Source organism: Gymnoscopelus microlampas (genome assembly GCF_963454915.1).
Source record: "Gymnoscopelus microlampas genome assembly, chromosome: 7".
Taxonomy (NCBI): Eukaryota; Metazoa; Chordata; class Actinopteri; order Myctophiformes; family Myctophidae; genus Gymnoscopelus; species Gymnoscopelus microlampas.
The window spans coordinates 46,085,119-46,108,360 of NC_139944.1; the positions used below are offsets into that span (position 1 = coordinate 46,085,119).

Consider the following 23,242-nt stretch of genomic DNA (forward strand, 5'->3'; position numbering starts at 1 on the left):
CCTCTGAGATGTAGTGGAGTAGTAGATCAGTAAAAGTACAGAAAATTGGAAATACTCCAGTAAAGTAAAAGTACCTCAAAATTGTACTTAAGTACAGTACTTGAGTACATTTTACTTAGTTACTTTACTCCACTGCACCTGTGTTTGTGTGTGTCCGATGTATATAGTACGTTTGATGATGTGTACATGACTGTGTGCGCATGCGTGTGTGTGTGTGTGTGTGTGTGTGTGTGTGTGTGTGTGTGTGTGTGTGTGCGTGTGCGTGTGCGCGTGCGTGTGTGTGTGTGTGTGCTCTTCATCATTCGCCCCCTTGACTCCCTCTGTCTTCTCCTCAGATGACAACGTATGGAGCGTTCCTCCATAAAGGAGCGTTTTGCAGGAATTACTTCAACCTGTTGGACCTGCTGGTAGTGGGCGTGTCCCTGGTCTCCTTTGGGATCCAGTGAGTAACCCTGTATCTCCCTCTGTCTGTCTGTCTGTCTCTCTTCTTACCAAAGTTATTATAGTTAACGAAAACAAAATAACCATTTTCAAAAAATAATTTTCGTTAACTGAACTAAATAAAAGCTAGAATAAAAATAAATAAACGCTAACTAACTGACTAACTAACTGAAGCTGTAATGTGTGTTTACAAAACTAACTAAAACGAACTGAAATTATAGACAAAATGGCCTTTTATTCATAACAGTTGTTTGTGGATGCGGTCGGTGGTTCATCTGTAACTGAGTACATTTTTAAATGCTATCTTTTGTTAAGTTTTTATTACACAATACTTACCTTTTCAATCCTGCACCTGACAAATAACCCAACGTATAAAAAAAAACTAAAACTAATAAAAATGAACTAAAACTATGTGCATTTTCAAAAATAAAAACTAATAAAAATAAGCAAGTCCGCTCTAAAAACGAATTAAAACTAACTGAATTTTTTTTAAAAATACACGAAACTAACTAAAACTAAACTAAAATAGACCATACCCGGTCGGCGCAGCGCATCCGTGGGGGGATATGCGCACATGATCTGGCAACCCGGGAGGCAGTTCGTCCCATAGCTGGGCAGCCCCGTAACCATGGCGACAGTGTTTGACACAAAAACGCTAATAAGAAGCTGAGATTTGATGAAATTGAAAAACGGGCTTCACAGTTGCGTTCAGATGGTAATGGTCAATGGCTGTGTGCAAAATCAGAGCAATTGGTCCAGCCAGTGAGGAGAACCGGGTATCTTCACTCACGTACTCACCACTACTACAGAGGTTACTAGAATTATAGTATGATGAAAAATCCAAAACTATTATAACCTTGCTTCTTACCACATTATATTCATATTGACACTATCACACTCGCTTTTGCTGTCATTCAGGTCCTCTGCCATCTCCGTGGTGAAGATTCTGAGGGTTCTCAGAGTTCTTCGACCGTTGAGGGCTATCAACCGAGCCAAAGGCCTAAAGGTACAGTCTTATCGCCCTTCATCGCCGTTACCCCATTATTTACAGCACAATAATACTGTATTATCACAGTCTCTGTTCATCAATATCAATGCTATCGACGCATTTACATTCGTTTCTAATGTGGGTTTTTCTCATGTTACAGCATGTGGTCCAGTGTGTGTTTGTGGCCATAAAAACCATCGGTAATATCATGATCGTCACCACTCTTCTGCAGTTTATGTTTGCCTGTATCGGGGTCCAGCTCTTCAAGGTTAGTGAGCGTCAAGACGCTGAGGCTGAAAACAATCAGTGCTACATATTAAAACGTGTCAATGTTTAGTTATTGAGGATTAGTGACGATGTTATCGCAGTGCAATCACTGAAAAATTTGTCTCGTTCCACAGGGAAAGTTCTATCGCTGCACAGATGAAGGAAAGAACAACCCTGAAGAGTGCAAGTTAGTGTTCCTTTATATCATCATCTCAGTGTCGCACTATTTGTATCAAGGCTCATAAATCAATTTAGCCCCGAGCCATATTTATATTTGTTTGCGTGCCGGTGTTGCGTGCCAAAAATGACAAGCTCACAATGCATCGTGATGCGACACGTTGAGCTTGTTGATCGACTATTCATGGCGCATGATGACACTGGCGCACAACCAAGTATAAATGAAGCACGAGAGCGTGCTCTTAAGACCAAGCTTCGACCCCTGCCACGTGTCATTTGGGCGGCTGTGGCTCAGGAGGTAGAGCAGGTCGTCCAATGATCCGTGGGTCGGAGGTTCGAATCCCGGTGTCAAAGCTTGGTCCAAGTGTCCTTGGGCAAGACACTGAACCCTACATTGCCTCCAGTGAGTTGGTCGGTGCAAGCTTTCCACCGTTGGTGTGAGAAGCGAGGACGCTGGCGTTGACTGTTCACTGTTTCACCTCCCAATGTATGAATGAATGAACCATTGTAAAGCGCTTTGAGTAAGTTTGAGTACTTAGAAAAGCACCATAAAAATGCAATTCATTATTATTATCCTTTCCTCTCAGGGGCACCTTCATCTTGTATAAGGACGGGGACGTCAACCACCCTTCCATTCAGAAGAGACTGTGGCACAACAGCGAGTTCAACTTTGACAACGTGCTCATGGCCATGATGGCTCTATTCACTGTGTCCACCTTTGAAGGGTGGCCTGCGTAAGACAACACTCCTCTTCTTGCTCTGCATGCTTTGACATACATATGAGTAAGCTTGGCACAATTTTCCATAAAATTGAATATTGCCATACTTCCTTGATATTGCAATTGACTGTATCTTTTGATTGATAAATAATAATAATTATTCACCCCCTTCCTCCTTTGGGATCCAGTGAGTAACCCTGTGGTAACACGGTGGTGATAATATGTACATGGCAATATTTTGGCAGAACATCACAATATTCAATTTTGGATATTGCCTAAGGCTAATTATATGTTTTCTAAATCTCAGGCTTCAGATGTGAGGCCAGCATTAATTTAAAGCGTAAATGTAATTTAAAGTAAGTTTTATCCCGGTGGAGAGAAGGGTAATTGCAACTATGGCCGAACTAGTACTGCCAAGATGGCAGATCTACGGCCGTCTATGGCTTCAAATAATTTAATTTACATTGTCAATCAGTGTCCTAGCCTGATTGAAATGTATCAATGGAATAGAAGGGATGACCACTATTATCCATTGTTATGTTGTAATAACATGCTCTACCATACAGATTGATTAAAATAACATTTTATTCATTAACCCATTCAATCCGGGAACGCATCTCTCATTTTTAGATTTCTTTGGCTATTCAAAAATAGCAGATTTCCACGCTACGATCTTGTAGATCTGCCATTTTTGAATAGCCAAAGTAAGGCCCGGATTGTAGCATTAACTCAGATAATTGTGTGTTTTGCTGTTGTTAGTCATTAGTATTATAATGAAACCAACAGCTCTCTCCTCTCCGCTGCTCTCTTTATCAGGTTACTCTACAAGGCCATCGACTCCAACAGGGAGAACCTGGGTCCCATCTACAACTACCGCATAGAGATCTCCATCTTCTTCATCATCTACATCATCATCATCGCCTTCTTCATGATGAACATCTTCGTAGGTTTCGTCATCGTCACGTTTCAGGAACAGGGAGAGAAAGAGTACAAGAACTGTGAACTGGACAAGAACCAGGTCAGCATGTGAAAGGTTTGACGTAACTTGTGTGGTTTTTCCGAAAGTGTTAGTTTTAATATATGTAAGTATATCGTTGCTGTCGGGCAGAAATCTCTTGTCTCCATATTTTTTTTTGTAAATGAATGCCCTACTTTGTCATACTACAGTGTCGCACAAAAGTAGCAAAAATAGCTGATCTACAAGCTATTTTTGCTATTTTTTTTATTTGAATCCTGAAAAGCAACAGTTTTGGGCATATGTGGTTTATATATATACAGTATATATACACACACACACACACACACACACACACACACACACACACACACACACACACACACACACACACATACTCTGTATAAGTGTATATACACACACACAAACACATACATATACACTGTATATTTACGGGGCCAGAGCTCAGCTCTGGACCTGTTTTGTTATTGGCAGTATTCTGTCACTTCTGCCACTTTTCGCAGTTCTGGCTGAACCGTGCAGTCGCTTTTTACGAAACTCGGCCATATGGTAGATGGTCATGAAAAACGATCAAGAAATAATTCTCACAATCTTTCGTCCAAAGGTGGCGCTATAGCACTCAATTGAAAATGGCAACTTTGAACAGGTACAACTCATGCCCTGTTTGACCTACAGCCATGAAACTTGGATACACATATGCGTCTCCTCATGCTGAACAACTTTCACACTCTGACTTTTGACCTCTGACCTTTAGATCTCCCACCATTTTGAATTATATGAAAAACAGTCATTGGCTCCTAACTTCTGCATTTTTTCACTTATGGAAAATCCGTTGGAAATTTTTGTAGGCAGTGGTCCAAAGTTCAAGTGTTAAACGTTTCGTGCAGATTGCTCAAAAATCCCAGGAGGAGATAGATTTTAACTATTACAGTTTTATGAAAATTATTCATCTGTGCCTAAAACATACATGCAGACTCACATTTCTTTGAAACTTTGCAGAAATGTACAGGGTCATTCCAAATATCACTGAAACCAATCTTACTCCAATTGGCCAAAAGGGGGCGCTATAGCAATTTTTTGAAAAGGCAGACTTTAAACAGGCATAAGTCATGCCTCGTTTGGCCGAAAGTCGTGAAACTTGCTTACACATGTGCCTTGACTCATGAGGAACACACGTATCGATTTGACCATTAAGCTCCGCCCTTAGATTTTCCGCAATTTTGAGCAGTTTGAAAAATACTTGTTTTTGCCAGTTCTGGCTTAACCGTGCATACGCTTTTTACGAAACTCGGCCATATGGTAGATGCTCATGAAAAACTACCAAGAAATAATTCTCACACTCATTCGTCAAAGGGTGGCGCTATAGCACTCAATTGAAAGTGCCAACTTTGAACAGGTACAACTCATGCCCTGACCTACAACCATGAAACTTCGATACACACATGCGTCTCTTCATGCCCGACAACTTTCGTGGTCTGACTTTTGACCTTTGACCTTTAGATCGCCCACCATTTTGAATTATATGAAAAACAGTCATTGGCTCCTAACTTCTGCATTTTTTCACTTATGGAAAATCCGTTGGAAATTTTTGTAGGCAGTGGTCCAAAGTTCAAGTGTTAAACGTTTCGTGCAGATTGCTCAAAAATCCCAGGAGGAGATAGATTTGAACTATTACAGTTTTATGAAAATTATTCATCTGTGCCTAAAACATACATGCAGACTCACATTTCTTTGAAACTTTGCAGAAATGTACAGGGTCATTCCAAATATCATTGAAACCAATCTCACTCCAATTGGCCAAAAGGGGGCGCTATAGCAATTTTTTGAAAAGGCAGACTTTAAACAGGCATAAGTCATGCCTCGTTTGGCCGAAAGTCGTGAAACTTGCTTACACATGTGCCTTGACTCATGAGGAACACACGTATCGATTTGACCATTAAGCTCCGCCCTTAGATTTTCCGCAATTTTGAGCAGTTTGAAAAATACTTGTTTTTGCCAGTTCTGGCTTAACCGTGCATACGCTTTTTACGAAACTCGGCCATATGGTAGATGCTCATGAAAAACTACCAAGAAATAATTCTCACACTCATTCGTCAAAGGGTGGCGCTATAGCACTCAATTGAAAGTGCCAACTTTGAACAGGTACAACTCATGCCCTGTTTGACCTACAACCATGAAACTTCGATACACACATGCGTCTCTTCATGCCCGACAACTTTCGTGGTCTGACTTTTGACCTCTGACCTTTAGATCGCCCACCATTTTGAATTATATGAAAAACAGCTATTGGCTCATAACTTCTGCATTTTTTCACTTATGGAAAATCCGCCGCTTTTGTTTTGTCGGCAAAGGTCCTAAGTTCATGTGTAAAATGTTTTGTGCAGATTACTCAAAAATCCCAGGAGGAAATAGATTTTAACTATTGCAGTTTTATGAAAATTATTCATCTGCCCCTAACACATACATATAAGACTCACATTTCTTTGAAACGTTGCAGTAATGTAGAGAGTCATTCCAAATATCACTGAAACCAATCTCACTCCAATTGGCCAAAGGGGGGCGCTATAGCAATTTTTTGAAAATGCAAACTTTAAACAGGCAAAAGTCATGCCTCGTTTGGCCGAAAGTCGTGAAACTTGCTTACACTTGTGCCTTGACTCATGAGGAACACATCTATCGCTTTGACCAGTAAGCTCCGCCCTTAGATTGTCCGCAATTTTGAGCAGTTTGAAAAACACTTAAACCCAGGATTTTCAGCTATTTGCGTGAAACTGTATCATCTGTGTGATCTCCTTTTTCACAGTTACTTGTCTGTTGGGCCAATGGCGTCTCCCTTAAATGAATGCCTCACAATCTCAAGGTCGCCAGTTCAAACCTCACTTGATGCAGACTTCATTTAAGTTGAATTGCAAACAACATGACTGTATCAATGAATACATGTGCAAATGGTAAAGATAACCTGAAATGCTTATTTGAGTGTACGTTTTTTCAACGTATGACATACTTCATTCTGAAAATAGCTGATCTACAATCTCACAACTTTTCATGGTTTGTGAGCTTGTAGATCGGCTACTTTCACTAGTTTTGGTTCTGAAGAGATGTACAATTTCTTCATTGGTAAATGGTTTGTGAACGAGTGATCTTAGTGTTAGTGAAACAGGGGCTTGGTTCATGAAAGAAGGCAAGAGTTTATGATCTTCAACAGACAATATCAGCCTGGACAAAGCTATAGCACTATAGGTAGTGTTGCAGCCTATTGGTCTGAAGGTTGAGAGTTCGAATCCTGTTAATGGCAGTAGGTTGAGATGTCCAATCAAACCATTATGTTTCCATCTCTCTCTCTCATCAATCTATTGTTTCCATGTCACTCTCTCTCTCTTCAATCTATTCCGTTTCCATGTCTCTCTCTCTCTCTATTCACTGGCCCCGTATTATCGCTGCTTGCAGCTATATTTTTTATTTATTTTTCTGGCAACCTGTGTGTGTGTGTGTGTGTGTGTGTGTGTGTGTGTGTGTGTGTGTGTGTGTGTGTGTGTGTGTGTGTGTGTGTGTGTGTGTGTGTGTGTGTGTGTGTGCACGTGTGTGTTTGTGTGTGTGTGTGTGTGTGTGTGTGTGTGTGTGTGTGTGTGTGTGTGTGTGTGTGTGCGTGCGTGTGTGTGTGTGATCAATATTCTAGTCTTATCATAGCTGTTATCTATCTATACATTCCAGTAATGTGTCAGTATGGCTGTCCTTCGCATATCTAGAGAACGGTCATCCAATGGGCTTCACACTTGACGGGTGTACAGAGGACCCATGGGAGTGCAGGGTTGAGTGTGAAGTTGATGGGATGAGCGGTTCTCCAGACCCGGCCCCGGCACTCACATCATGCGAATCACTCACCTGAATGACTTCACACTTGGCTGGTGTAAAGTCGATCAGAGGACTAGTTCTCCAGAACCAGCCTGATACGAACAGTCATATGTTCCAACCACTGACCACGATGCCCCCGAACGGGCATTGCACTAGTGTTGGAAATGGCAAATACTAGGGATGGGACGATAGTCGTTATTATCGTTTATCGTGATAAAAAAACGTATGACAGAGATTTTATGTATCGTGAAATTGTCCTCCAAGCAAATACATATATTTAGTAACTGTGTAGTATAGACATTTCCTATCATGTTATTGCCAAACAAAACACACAAGTCTTACTAAGTGTTACAGTATGTGTTTCTGTTGCAGCGCCAGTGTGTAGAATACGCTCTCAAAGCCCGTCCATTGAGGAGGTACATCCCGAAGAACCCATACCAGTTCAAGTTCTGGTATGTGGTGAACTCCACGCCGTTCGAGTACATCATGTTCGTTCTCATCATGCTCAACACACTCTGCTTGGCCGTCCAGGTAAGAAGCCTGTTAACGTTACGTTAACTATAATGCTACAAAATTCTACAAAAGATAGGTTAATCTTTCGCAGTCTTGATATCCTGTAACTTCAAATTCACAGTTTAAAAAACATGCTCCCTTTTGCTTTTCCCTCTGTCTTCACTGCAGCATTACGGCCAGTCTCCACTTTTCAACTATGTGATGGACATTCTGAACATGGTCTTCACTACTGTTTTCACCGCGGAAATGGTTCTGAAGCTCATTGCTTTCAAACCCAGGGTAAGGCTGCACCTTCACCCAACTGACCTACACATCATATTTATACTGTATACTGTATATACAGTACCATAATCGTCACTGTCGGGTGGAAACCTTGTATGTCCAAAACAATTTCTATTCAGGAAATGAAAAAATAAAGAATCTGTGTTCCAATCGATCCAATGTAGTTATTATTTAAGAAAACTTAAGAAAAAAATCTGAAATAGCTAAAAAAAATACCAGATTTATTAGCTCACATTAAGTCACAACGTTGTGAGCTTTTAATTTATTTCTTATTTTTGCTACTTTGTTTTTGTTGGACACTGTAGTATGACATTCAGTAGAACATTAATTTACAAAAAGAAGTTGAAATATGGAGATACTGCCCAACAGCAACGATATTCATGTACATACCACCTATAGCATACTCATACACAGACTGTACTGCACATAGACAGATAACAGACAGAAACACACACACACACACACACACACACACACACACACACACACACACACACACACACACACACACACACACACACACACACACTCACTCACTAAAGCACATATACACGTGCAGCAATTGCAAATACAGTACATATACACTCGCAGATCCTTGTTTATATACACAGTATATGAATTATATAAAAAATATTTTATGAATGTAATATTATAATCTATTATAATCTATATATATATTATATATAATTGGAGAGGACAGGGTTGTGAATGACTGGATTTTTTCCCCCCACGCATATTTCCCCTCGACTCTACTGCCCGGCAACACAGATCTGTGTTCCAAAGAAGGACAGAGATCCCGTAAGAGAACACAGTGTGGTGTGCAGTGGTGTTACAGTTACTTATATGCTTCATACATACTTGTGCTGTTCCGCCGGTGTCACATGCTGAAAATAACCGGTCTACATACTTGCAACGTGTCACACCGTGGCACGTAGAGGCTGTCACGATTATGACATTTTACTTGACGATTTATTGTCACTTAAATAATTGCGATGAACGATTTCATTGTGTTTTCTGTCCTTGTTGGAACATTCTGAATAAACATTACATTTCTGTATGGCTTTTAGGGTTTGTAAACAAATAACACATTTTTTATTACTTTATACTTAACAACAAGCATTAATAATGGAAATAGCCGATCTACAAGCTCAAATGCGACGCGTTTTGAGCTTGTACATCTGCTATTTCCACTGTTTTGATGATTATGATTATGACGATTATGCAAAAACGATTATGTAAAAAAAATGATCTCGATTATTTCTCAGAATTGGGATTAGCCGTTTATGTAATAATTGTGACAGCCCTATTGGCGCGTTGTGGGCTTTCACACTGGCTATTAGTATCGGCATGTGACATAAATGGCCGCCATGTGAACAGCAGTTGTATAATGCAGTGATTAATAAAGGCGTGTGCGGTGCAGACTTAACAAAGATAAGTACATATGAAATTCAGCATGAGATTTGAGCGGTTTGTATGCTATGTTTATCTGAACACCGCCCTGCCTGCACCTCTGAACTCATTCAGGGGTATTTCGGAGATGCCTGGAACGTGTTTGACGCCATGGTTGTGATGGGCAGCATAGTAGACATTGTCCTCAGTGAGATTGATGTAAGTAAGACCAGTCTCCGACCAGTCATTCTCTACCCTGTCCTCTCTCCGTCATCTGGAGGTTCCTCTGACCATGGAACAGCTTTTTCCATGGCAGGACTCGATTCTCTTGGAGGCCTGAAGTATCTTGATTTTTCCTCTGATCACTAACATAACTCTTAAAGCTGCAATCCATAACTTTTTTTTGTGAATAAAACTTTATTTTAACCAATCTGTAATGGTAGAGGGCTATGTTAATACTATATAAGTAATAAACTACGGTTGTTGGTCATAGTCTCCGTACTCTTCTTCTCAGACATTTAGATCCTGCGATCAGGAGGCAGGACCACTATTGGTTGACGTGAGGTATTACAGTACATGGAAATAATGCTCTCCATTATAACTCAACATTAAAATCTTTGGGGACCAGGGTTCAAATCCCGAGTGGGACGTGAAAGTTGCGGATTGTAGCCTTTAATATCTGATCTGTTTTCTCTCTCTCTCTTTCTCCACTCCTGACCCTGCCATTTCATCAATCCTTTTACACATCCAATTTCTATTTCTTTCTTTCCTGCTTGTTTCTCTCTCTCTCTCTCTCTCTCTCTCCCTCCCATCGACCTCATTACCATCTCTCCTCCCCGTACATGTTGTATATGCATTTAACAGCACTATTTCCCTGATGCTTGGAACACGTTTGATGCCTTAATTGTTGTTGGTAGCGTCGTCGATATTGCTATCACTGAAGTGAACGTAAGTACTGCCTTTTCTGCCTCCATCATGGAACTGAAGCCTTACAATGAAGCCAAGTGGCAGTTTCTAATACGGTTTCAAAGTGTCCCTGTGAATCTCTCTTTGTGTCATGTTTGAATTAGATTTGTGTGCTTAGTAGAGCAGTGGTTCTCAAACTTTTTCATGTCAAGGACCCCCAAATTGACACTTATTAGTCCGCGGACCCCCATTTGAAAAGATATGCTAGGGACCCCCCATAAGAGAAGAGTTTTATGGCTCTAGCAGTGATTCTCAAACATTTTAATTTGAAGGACCCCCAGTTTTACATGCATCTCGCTACGGAGTATGGACCCCCATTTAATGGCATTTCTATCTCTGGGACCCCAATTTATATTGTAAAATCTATGTTCATTTACCTCTGAGAGTGTACAAATGGAACCAAATGGACCCTAACGGGTCCATTTGGTTCCATTTGTAACCTGGCTGGGGACCCCCAGGAACTCCCTCACGGACCCCTGGGGGTCCCCGGACCCCACTTTGAGAACCAATGTAGTAGAGGCCTTCACTTCTGAATGTTAGCTACTCTATGAAAAGCTACCCTGCTCAATATAACTTTCTTATTTTATATAATCATTAAAGGGATACTTCACCCCCAAAATGCCTTTTTTTCTATCGATTACTCACCTCATGGAGACTTGAATTCATGGATATTCTTTTGTTTTTGTCGCATTCCTAAGCCAATAATTTGATGACCGGAGACATATAGCAACTTTCCGCTGGTGATCATAGTATTGGCTTAGGAATGCGACAAAAACAAGAAAAACTCCATGAATTCAAGGCTTTATGGGGTGTGTAATTGATAGAAAATAAGTCATTTTTTGGGTGAACTAACCCTTTAATGGAAAATAAATTTGATCTTGCTCAGGATTGTTGGCTTTTGGCTTTTTCTGTAAAGCTTCAGTTTTGATTCTTAAGCCTGATTTATACACACGGCAGTGTCCTGTGTCGAAAATATTCGATCTAAAAGCTCACAACACGTGTTGTGTGAGCTTGTACATCAGCTATTTTCGTCACAGGACACGATCGTATGACGTAGTATCAATTTGGCATTGTCTGTTGGTGGATGTTCTCTTGTCTATTGAATTAACCATTGAATTAACCTCCCTTGTAGGTCACTGTATTAACAACCTCTGCATGTCGACTTGTATAATAATGGTTTACAGTTATGTTTGCTACAGGAATCATGACCTGTTTTCTGGAGAACATGCCAATGTTTTACGTTTGACCTGAAAGTACACACACATGTATAATGTTCCATTAAAGGTGTCCCATGTTTTTTTTTCTTGGGAACCTAGACTGGTATTATGGTTAAGAGAACGTTGGCTTGCAATGTTTTTTATTGCTTGTCTAATTCTTACTCCTGTTCATTTTGTTTCCATAGAAACTTGTTGAGGCAAGTATGGGAATGATAAACAAAAAGAAAATGTCTTTTTGTGTGTACTTCGTCTGATGACAACTTTATCTTTGGGACCCCTTTACGGTGCTAATGGATTAAGAACAAAATTAGTCATCTAATGTTTTATTGACTTGGGCAAAAAAATATGCAAACTGTATGCAATTCTGACTGGAGTACAATAAAAGCACAGAATAAGTGTTTATATTAAAGGTCGCTGTAACAGTGACTGAATCAGTCCTTTCCAAGTTCATATCAAGAAGGAATAAAATGGTGGATGACTACTAATCTACAACCACCCCGTCCGTACCTCAGTATTCTTCTCTCTATGGCCTGGCTGGGCAGTGTTTTAAAACCTAGTCGAACCTTCCCTTGTAAACACACAGGTGACACTCATGTTCAGAATAAGTAATCTACACACACACACACACACACACACACACACACCAATTGACACAAGAACACCGCTTTTTGCCACATTTTCCTTTTTTAGACCAGACGATGCGTAGGGCTGTCACAATAACAAATTTAAGTTGACGATTAATTGTCACTCAAATAATTGCAATTAATGATTTAATTGTGTGTTTGGCATTGAACATTGGAACATGTGAATACATGTTTTATTTCTGTTTGCCATTTAGGCTTCGTAATAAAACATTCCACAGGGCAGATATGACAAATAACTTAAATATTCTTTGAGACACACATCTGGGTTTTTGACCAATAAGCATCTTTGTTTTGCCCGATTCCGGGCCAGCTGACGATTTTTTGGGGCTAAACAAAGGCATCACGTGACGTTGATCCCTTCCCCTATTCGCTCATACAACATGACATATGTGTAGGCAGAAGAATACAAAGAAATTATTGACATATTTAATAATTTTATACATGTAAAAAAAAGCAGAAATAGGTCTGCTATTTCTGCTTTTTTGATATGCGGAAATGTGTGAAAAAAAATGTCAACATGGAAACGATTATGATGATTATCTCAAATAATTGCGATTATCTCAAATAATTGCAATTAGACGATTATGTAATAATCGTGACAGGCCTAACGACGTGGTGATGATGCTTACTGTAGGTGCAGTCAGTGTATTGAAGTCTCACTGCTCAACCAACCCCCCAGCCCCTCCCCCTAACCCCCAGGCCCTCCTGAGTGCTCTATTTTCTGAGCTGCAGTGCTGTTTTTCTGGAGCTATATCATATCTCAGTGTTTCCTGTGTTTGTGTTTCAAAAGGAGTATTTGTGCATGAGTGTATTTGTGTGTGTGTGTGTGTGTGTGTGTGTGTGTGTGTGTGTGTGTGTGTACTAGTAGGCACTAACATTGTTTCAACTATCTGTGGTGTGTACAGTATAGATGGTGAATGTTCATGCATGGGTGTTTATGTGTACATACAGTAGTGTGTGTGTGTGTGTGTGTGTGTGTGTGTGTGTGTGTGTGTGTGTGTGTGTGTGTGTGTGTGTGTGTGTGTGTGTGAGTGCGTGCGTGCGTGCGTGCGTGCGTGCGTGCGTGCGTGCGTGCGTGCGTGCGTGCGTGCGTGCGTGCGTGCGTGCGTGCGTGCGTGCGTGCGTGCGTGCGTGCGTGCGCGTGTGTGTGTGTGTGTGTGTGTGTGTGTGTGCGTATATTTCTGTGTGTAAACCATGATTGTTTTACGGTGATATTGATTTCACAAGGTCTTTCATAGCAGAGCTTGTGAGACGTCTTTCACCTGTTATTTGTGGTGTGCTGTCATTGCATGCGGCTGCTCCTCTGTGTTAACTGGACACATAGATCAACTAGATCAGCAACCATTTAAAAAAAGAACTTGATTTATGCATTCTTAATAGCTGATCTAGGCTATGTTTCTGCTGTATGCTTTATCCATTTCACTCTTGAGTTCTGCCAGCAGTGCATGTGTAGTAGACGTGTTAGGTGTTGGAGTCTCTTTCAGTGCATGTGCAGTAGTCGTGTGTGAGGTGTTGTCGGCTAACATCCGTTCGTTCCATGTCATGCCCCTCACAGATGGTCACCCACCTTCACCCAGTTCCCACCACCCCTCCGGTCAGTTTCTCTAGACCCTCTGTGAAGTTTTTTCCTTTCTCTCTTGCCATACCCGATCTTATAACCTCCAGACAGAATGGCCCTGGAGCTCAGAGCTTGGACATGTCCACCCTTATACTATGTTGAGGATCGATTCACGACAGCGATCATTCATGTAAAATAATGTAAATATTGTCATATATTTGAATTCCGTTTCCTTAAATTTGTTGTAGGCTGAATCGGCTTCACACACGCGCCTGATGTACTGTAAAGCATCATTGTTAATTAATTATACAGTTCCAGTGAAGGTATAGACAGCAGACACACACACAAGCTGGATAGACGAGAGGCTTCATTGGCATTAGCGCGATAAAAACGTATTTCAGAGGTTTTAGTCCTGCTCACTCACATCCAGTCATCAGGTAAGACTGGAGATTGAAGAATAAAAACGGGAAGATGTTGTGATTGTTGTAATCATTCCCCCCAGAGGTTTAACGCAGCTGAGTTTGAGGTTCTTTGTTGATCTTGTGTTTGTGTCTCTGTGAGTGATTGTCTCTGTGTTCTGCTCTATCTTCCTGTAGTGAGCTCTTAAAGCTCAGAACGGAACTCATATGTAGAGCAGGTGTGTAGACTCCAGTCAGGTGCATGACCAAGTTCTACAAAACGTACCTCTATCCCTCTTTCCCTTTAAGCCTCTGTCTTTTTTTTTGTCCCCCCCCCCTGTTCATTCTTTCTAAGCCTGTTTTTTCCTCCTCTTTATTATTTGTTTCTCTCTTTTTCTCCAACCCCCTTCGTATTCTCTCTCGTCCTCCCTCTGCCCTCGTCTCCTTCCCTCACTCACTCATTTCTCTCTGCACTGCACTGTGCAGAGAGCGCCCTCCTGTGGCGGCTTTGTTGCAGGGCACTGTTGACAATGCATGGGTTGCTGCAATGCTCTATCAGTTCACCAATGGCTCCCCTCTCCCCCCCCCATCAAAATATCTTGTATGTATGCGGTGCTTGTCTGCAAAAAACGTGCCAGTGCTCAACGCATGCTCCATCAAGGCTGTGACCAGGATTAGCTAAAGAACCTCCTCAGGCTAATACCACCGTTTATTATTTCTGCTTATTCTGCACTTCACATTGAAAGCGTGTGAACTCCTGGGCTGAGGGGATGTTGAATGAAGCCATTATCTGTCTGGAGTCGCTCTCTTTAGTTTTTTACAGTGCTGAGTGCTGCCGTCAGTTGACCTTTAAGCCTGATTTATATTCCGTAGCACAACAGTGTCATTGTCAACAATAACTGATTTGTGACACCGCCGTGCAATGCAATATTAAGTTGCTCTCATTCTTTTTGCTGTGAAGCCATACATCTCATTATGCAGGTTCAGTGTGTCGGCCACTGTGACCAGTAAAATTCACCTCATTACTCGGTTTCTCTCAAATATAGACTGGACACTGTCGATTTTGGGATGATGTTGTTACGTTTTATTCACATTTTATCAGATTAAACGTGTGTGTGCGTGTGTGTGCGTGTGTGTGCGTGTGTGTGCGTGTGTGTGTGTGTGTGTGGTGGTGTGGATTTGTGTGAAAGTCCAGACTACTTTATATTTTTTCTTAAGTTCTTTGGTCAGCGAGAACTGACCTGTTTTATTTACACTTACAATGCTTCAGACCATTTTAAACACTTGTTTTTCATTAATTCATCACAATCCTGATTAAAGTGAGATAGCTGTTGGCATTTTTGCCTTGACATCAGCCTATACATGTAGATTCTTTGTGTGTGTGTGTGTGGTTGGTAACAATAATCCACAGTGGACACAATATACTAGTATTATTCTGATCTAAAGTTATACGTTGGTGTGTGTGTATATTGTGGGTTACTCGGAAAAAAAAATAACCTTTAGCTATAGTGTGAAACTGGGCTGTGTGCCGACAACTAATAGTGCCTTTACCGTGACATGAATTAATAAAACCGGTTTGTGCCAGTCAGTTAGCTTTTCATTACCACTGTCAATAGAGCCCCAAGCATTTCAAACATGTATAAACCATTAAGACCATTTAATTGTGCCAGCCATTACCATTACCCGGGGGAGCGATAAAGTTGTGTGCCCGTCTTCAGTATTACCTAGTGTTTAAGTCGTCTGATGTTTGTCAGTTTTCCTTGCACATGCTCTAGCATTAAGAACCCTTTTGTTGTGGTGCAGTCTTATGTGTTTAAAGCATTAAGATGTCATTGTATGTTTGTCATTAGAGTAACTGCACTGTCAATGAATGTCTATGTTTAATGTCATAGTGTAACAATAAGAATAAGTATAGTCCTGTCAGTTTTATATTGTACGTATGTGATAAGCGTAAGCATAGTGATGCATACTGTAGTCTGTCCTGGTGTAGTCTTACTGTGTAAGGGCTTGTACAATGTCATGTGTTTATTGTGTGTCCCAACATATTGGAGACCTGCGGGTTCTGGTAACGTTGTATAATGAGTCATTAATCCAGGTCTTTGATTTTAAAGCCAACGGAGGCTCCTCAGGTGGATGAGTCGGGGGTAAGATGCCTCCCCCCCCCCCCTCAGGGCCATGCCCATGTTATATTTGCATTTGTTTGTTTGTTTGTTTTGTTTTGCTTTTCGGTTGTCTACAATACCTATTGTATCACTTTTTTCAACCTCCTTTCTGTTCTCGACAAGGTTTCCATTTTCTCTGTTTTGAATTCTCGCATTCATTTCTCAGATGTCTCTTTAGCGTCCTTCATTTCTTTGTTTGCAAATTATATCCTCTAGACTTCGCTGTTCATTCTTCCAACTGTTTGGAGTTGTTTGGTTTTGTTTTATTGTTTGTCTTTTAAGCAGAGTGTCACTCAAACGTGGTGGCGCAGGAGTGGGAGCGGCAGGAGTGCTTTCGTTTGTTTTGTTTTGTTTTGTTGTGGGAGAGGCCGCTCCTCACGTTTGTAAAGTTGACAACCCTACAGTACATGGTCACTTCCACCACCTCACGTGGGGCGGTGAGTGACCCATGGATGCCCCCCCCCCTCCCCCTCCCCTATCCTAGGATCAGGTCACCCAGCTTTGACCTTTTGAACCTCCCAGCTGACCCGCTTACGGGTTGGTGACTCCCACTGTGACTCCGCATGCAGTGACTCTGGACAGAGGGTGCCATGCTTGTGCAGATGTGTCCTGTCAAGTATGGCGAGGTTTTACCAGCATGCTTGCCTCCTTGCTTCCTCCCCCTGTAGGTTCTGTACAGTTGGCAAGGCCCCTGTCGGTGCTTTCGAAACAAATCTCACAGAAACATATCAGCTGTGGCCGCGCTGCATGGGGACACAACTCTGGCTCATCAACTGTAGGCAAAAATGTTCGCGCCCAAAAAAAGGATTGAAAACGGTTCAAATTTGCAATGCTATGCTTCGTTTAACCCATTAAGGCCTGAGGTTCCGATTCTACAAAATGTCTTCTAAATCCTAACAGTTTTTTTTTTTAAACAATGTTTCTATGTCAGTGGTGCTCAAACATTTTCATGTCAAGATCACCCAAAATTATATACATTTGGCTGCCAATCCCCATCTCAAAATAATTTGTCCCAAGGACCCCCAGAAGTAAAGATTTGAGTTACAAATGTTTGCTTTAAAAAATATGTATATTCAAAGATTTGCACACATTTTTCAAAAATAGCTGATCTACAAGCTCATGAGCTTGTACATCTGCTATTTTTGAATAGCCAAAGTACAAAATAATGGTTTAAGTGGTTACACAGATGCGTTCCCGGGTTTTAATGGGTTAAATTGTAACCTAAGTTGATGACTCTCCGCGTTGCTGAGGATGCAGTGATGCTGCCAGCCCATATGTATCTGTGTTAGGCCTCAATCATCCAGCAAAGCAACCGCCAGGTACCCTGCAGTGAACTCGCCGTTGCCCTCCCGTTCTCTGACCATGCTTTCACCCCCAACAGAACACAGAGGACAGTGCTCGCATCTCCATCACCTTCTTCCGTTTGTTCCGAGTCATGCGATTGGTCAAGCTGCTGAGTCGAGGGGAGGGCATTCGCACCCTGCTGTGGACTTTCATCAAATCTTTCCAGGTGAGCAAATTTTGATTTAGTTTTAGTCATAGTCTTTTGAATACATTTCCATTGAGGTTTTGTCATATTTTAGTAATCTGAAATGTTTTTGTTTTTTCTAGTTTCAGTCGACTAAATATACAGTTAATTTAGTCGACAAAAATCTTTTTTGTTGGGCCTTGATGGCGTCGTAATGGCTGATTTTACACTTGGTTGCATGCTGAAAGTAGCTGATCTACGAGCTCACAACGCGTCGCAGCACGACACGTTGTGAGCTTGTATATCTGCTATTTTCAGTATTTTCAGTTTTCTTTAGTCGACGAAATCAACAGTGGGGTGCAGTGCTGTTGACCTGCTCAGTGATTCAAGGGGGAAATCTCCCAAGGCTTGGGATTCATTAATCATGTTCTTCATTTTCAGGCTCTACCATATGTGGCTCTGCTGATAGCCATGATGTTCTTCATCTATGCCGTTATTGGCATGCAGGTCAGTGACTGAGCTTGTTGGAAATTGCTTGTTTCATCACATTTCTTATCTATTCAGTCCTACCACACAGTAAAAAATCCTGTGTTCCAGCTAATGCGGTTGTCATTTTCATGGGCGAGCACCCATGTTGTTTGGTGTGTTGGTCTTACAATTTGGTAAATCTAATAAGCGCCATTTTATCATCATGTCCAAAGGGCTACACTTAAAAACAAAACAATAATAAAAGCAACAATAAGTAAGTAAAACCAATGGATGGCAATATACACACATACTGTACAGTACATACATGCCCACATAATAAGGTCTTTGCCGATCTACAAGCTCCGAGCGAGGCGTTGTGAGCTTGTAGATCTGCTATTTTTGGCTAAAGTTCTCCTCAGAAAAGAGATGCTAGGGTTCAAGAGGTTAATGTAAAAATAAATATCAAATTACACAAAGATTTGGCAGCCCCCCTATAGTAACCCAGAAGACCCCCTGTTGAAGACCCCTGGACTAGTGGGTCTAAACTGTAACTGAGGAATTGACTGTACTTGGCATTTTCTTGCTATATTTACCCAAATTACTGACAATGACTCCATTTCAGATGTTTGGCAAGGTAGCCATGGTGGACGGCACGCAGATCAACAGGAACAACAACTTCCAGACCTTTCCTCAGGCTGTGCTGCTGCTCTTTAGGTACGTAAAGGCACTGGTTCTCAACCTGGGGGCCAGGGACCACTGGTGGGCCTTGAGGATATTGCAAGTGGGCCCCCCAGCTAATTGGCAAAACACTAAGATTGTAATGATGTAATGATGATTCATTGGTATAAAATACAAAAAAATCATGGTATTTCTTTGGGGGGGGGGGGGGGGGTATTTTTTATTATTGCGATACCGATAAATGTGAACTTAATGTTGTTCTTAATTTAAAGGAGTAATTCATCCAAAAATATACTTCTATCAATTACACACGCCATGAATCCTTCAATAATTGGCTCAGGAATGTGACAAAAACAAAAAAAATATCCATGAATTCAAGGCTTCGTGGCGTGTGTAACTGATAGAAAATACGTTTTTTTTTTTGCGTGAACTACTCCTTTAAGTGGTCAGATGGGTGGGCCGCGAACACTTGAGATTTTCAAGTTGGCCCTGATCCAGAAAAGGTTGAAAATCATCAGGTACATTGATCAGAGCAGTGTTGATCTTGTCGACTAAAACTATGATGAAAAATGTCTTTTTTCACTTACGAAAACAAAATAAAAACTAAGCTATGATGACTAAAACTAAATGACTAAATATACCGACAATTTCGTCAACAAATAAAAACTTGACTAAAATGTTTTGGAGGGACTAGTGGAGAAGAGATCCAGTAGAACTAAGACAAGTCATCATGGTCGCACGCGGGTGTCACAGACCGCAAAATAGTTGATCTACAAGTAGATCGGCTATTTAAAGCGAAAATTTAGTCCACTGGATCAACTGTAGATTTAGACGACTAAAACTAGACTAAAAGTAAAACATTTCAGGTGACTAAAATATGACTAAAACGAAACATCATTTTATTCAAAAGACCATGACTAAATGACTATGACTGTTTTAGGTCGGCAACGGGGGAATCCTGGCAGGAGATCATGCTGGCGTGTGTGTCAGGGAAGCTGTGCGACCCGGAGTCAGAGTCGCCCGGAGAGCACGTCTGTGGCAGTGGATTTGCCATCATCTATTTCATCAGTTTCTACATGCTCTGCGCCTTCCTGGTACGAACGTCCTTGTGTAATGCACCATGCGTTAGTGTACAGGGGTCATCAATGTGTCCGTACACAGACAAATGTGGCGGGAAAAAAATGTTTTTTTTACATAACATTATAATGTTCTTATTTTGATCATAAGACCCAATTACTGAATGTCAAGTCTCCAGGTTTTTCTTCAGAATATGTATGACACTGATTTACTATGACACTGTGTATGGCACGTTAGGAGTCCACGAGGACACTAACGTTTTATTTTCAAGGACCCCCATAACTCTGAGAGTTATGTATACTAAACCTTGTCTATTGTTGTGCTTCTTCCAGATCATCAATTTGTTTGTGGCCGTCATCATGGACAACTTTGACTATCTGACGCGCGATTGGTCCATTCTGGGCCCACATCACTTAGACGAGTTGAAGAGAATCTGGTCAGAGTACGACCCAGAGGCTAAGTATGTGCTTAATTGTATGTCTATACTGTATCTATATCTATTGTATTATCTACATCTAGCAGGCGGTTTTCAATAAGTGCGTTGGTAAGTGACTCTTATTTTTGTGCTTTCATCTCATAACAGGGGCAGAATTAAGCATCTGGATGTTGTCACTCTGCTCCGCCGTATACAGCCTCCTCTTGGCTTTGGGAAACTATGTCCTCATAGAGTGGCTTGCAAGGTATTCTTCTCCTCTCTTCTCTTCTCTTCTCTTCTCTTCTCTTCTCTTCTCTTCTCTTCTCTTCTCTTCTCTTCTCTTCTCTTCTCTTCTCTCTTCTCTTCTCTTCTCTTCTCTTCTCTTCTCTTCTCTTCTCTTCTCTTCTCTTCTCTTCTCTTCTCTTCTCTTCTCTTCTCTTCTCTTCTCTTCTCTCTTCTCTTCTCTTCTCTTCTCTTCTCTTCTCTTCTCTTCTCTTCTCTTCTCTTCTCTTCTCTTCTCTTCTCTTCTCTCCTCTTCACATTCAGTTCAATCTGGGAACACATCTGTGTAATTTAGATCTGCTATTTTTGAAAATCTTGAAAACTTGTGCAGAACTACAAGCTCATGAGCTTGTATATCTGCTATTTTTGAATAGCCAAAGAAATCTTAAAATGACACAGATGCGTTCCCGGTCTTAATGGATCCTATATTACGACCTGACGGAACCCTCTTCTTTCAGAGACTGGTTGCCATGAACATGCCTCTCAACAGTGACGGCACGGTCATGTTCAATGCCACTCTGTTTGCATTGGTGCGCACGGCCCTGAAGATAAAAACTGACGGTATGTGACAAACTACTGCACTGTACCACTGCCCCACAAACATAAAATTCAGTGTTCCCTGCTATCAGTTATTACAGCTTGTGGATTGTAAAATGCTTAATTTGTACTCTCGATGACACCGTCGTACGACTAAGTATAAATCAGGCTTAAAGGGCCATTGATTTGTGAGCTAGTTTCTCAGGGTGTTGTTGTTGTTGTTGTTTTTCTTGGTGCAGGTAATCTAGAGCAGGCCAACGAGGAGCTCCGAGCAGTCATCAAAAAAATCTGGAAGAGGACCAGCACGAAGCTGCTAGACCAAGTGGTGCCCCCTGCTGGTGGTCAGTGAATACAGCCTGTGTCTGTCTGTCCGAGCAAATCGTTCCATGTGCCTGAAAGCCCCCCCCCAGCGATACGTTATACACATAAAACTTCATTGGAGGAACCTACAGTACACCAAATGACACCACAGGCTTATTACGTTCTCCATTCCCCACGTTTCCATGTTTAAACTGTGCAGAGGAGAGAGACTCCCTTCGCTTGTAGCTACTCTCCCAAAATACATGTGTTCATCCTCATTCATAATAGGATGCAGTCAAACAGTCTACTCTCAGCCACTCTCTTACCAAGGTTATAATAGTTGTGGATTTTTCGTTTTAGTTCATTTCGAATTTTTTGTTTTCTAATTCAGTTAGTTTCAATTAGTTTCCAGAGCGGATTTGCTAGTTTTTATTAGTTTTTATTTTTGATAATGTTAATATTCAGTTACATTACATATTAAGCTTATAAATAATTTGACATAAACGAAAACTAAGGGCATTTTGTCTATCATTTCAGTTCGTTTTTGTTAGTTTTGTGAACACACAATACAGTTTCAGTTAGTTATGTTTTCTTTTTCTTTTTTCAGTTGACGTAAGTTAATCGTTTTTGTTATTTAGTTTTGGTTAACTATGATAACCTTGTCTCATACACAAATGACAGCTGTTTCCGGCCATTTCTGCTCTGCTCAGCAGTGTTGTCCTCATCCATGTGTGTGTTTTATCTACAGTCCTCCCTGTCCTGGATGCTGATGGAGATCACTTAGGCTTTGGGCTTGCATGGCCTTTGTAGAACCAGTGATTCTCAACCTTTTTAAATTCAAGGGCCCCCAGTTTGACATGCATTTGGAGACAGACCCCCCATTTGATATTTTTTTCATATCTGGGACCCCAATCTACACTGTAAAATATACCTCTGAGAGTTACAGGCCTATGTATAAGGCTCCATTTGATTCCTAACTGTAAGTCATTTTGCTGGAGACCCCTGGAACCCCCCTCACGGACCCCTGGAGGTCGCCAGACCCCATGTTGAGAAACACTGTTGTAGACCACTGTGCCAATGCATGCTATGTCTTTTTCCACTAATCTCTCTCTTTTTATTCCTCTCTCTCTCTCTCTCTCTCTCTCTCTCTCTCTCTCTCTCTCTCTCTCTCTCTCTCTCCCTTCCTGTATCTCTCTCTATCTCTCTTTGCCTCTTTCTCTGTTGTCTTAAATCTGCGTCCTTCTCTCACATGCTTGAGCTCCCACAGCTTCTCCTTCATTCTCTGTATATATCTATGTATCCAAACAGTCGTAAGTGCTTCAGAATATTCTGAAGCAGTTCTGTTTCAGGGTGGTGGCATGGAACTAGCGTTGCCTCTGTCTCTCCGATCTCTGTCCCCAGCGTCCTTGTTACGTATAATAAGTGACTCAGACCCCTGCTTCAGAATGATTCTCTCACACACTCACAA

The 23,242-nt window shown here is 41.2% G+C and overlaps 1 protein-coding gene across 1 annotated transcript in view; it reads left to right on the top strand.

The window, feature by feature from the left end:
• The window catches only part of cacna1da (calcium channel, voltage-dependent, L type, alpha 1D subunit, a), a gene marked incomplete at its 5' end in the record, with an annotated part of 92,713 nt that overhangs the window by 57,081 nt on the left and 12,390 nt on the right, over positions 1–23,242 (top strand). Inside the window, 18 exons of the mRNA XM_084062040.1 lie at positions 336–442; positions 1,360–1,447; positions 1,590–1,697; positions 1,831–1,883; positions 2,461–2,607; positions 3,409–3,610; positions 7,793–7,951; positions 8,102–8,212; positions 10,469–10,552; positions 16,499–16,531; positions 17,931–18,059; positions 18,459–18,524; positions 19,108–19,199; positions 20,104–20,257; positions 20,573–20,700; positions 20,824–20,920; positions 21,396–21,498; positions 21,714–21,815. Of these exons, the coding sequence (XP_083918166.1) occupies positions 336–442; positions 1,360–1,447; positions 1,590–1,697; positions 1,831–1,883; positions 2,461–2,607; positions 3,409–3,610; positions 7,793–7,951; positions 8,102–8,212; positions 10,469–10,552; positions 16,499–16,531; positions 17,931–18,059; positions 18,459–18,524; positions 19,108–19,199; positions 20,104–20,257; positions 20,573–20,700; positions 20,824–20,920; positions 21,396–21,498; positions 21,714–21,815 (1,963 nt within the window). The remainder of the gene's footprint in view (positions 1–335; positions 443–1,359; positions 1,448–1,589; positions 1,698–1,830; positions 1,884–2,460; positions 2,608–3,408; positions 3,611–7,792; positions 7,952–8,101; positions 8,213–10,468; positions 10,553–16,498; positions 16,532–17,930; positions 18,060–18,458; positions 18,525–19,107; positions 19,200–20,103; positions 20,258–20,572; positions 20,701–20,823; positions 20,921–21,395; positions 21,499–21,713; positions 21,816–23,242) is intronic.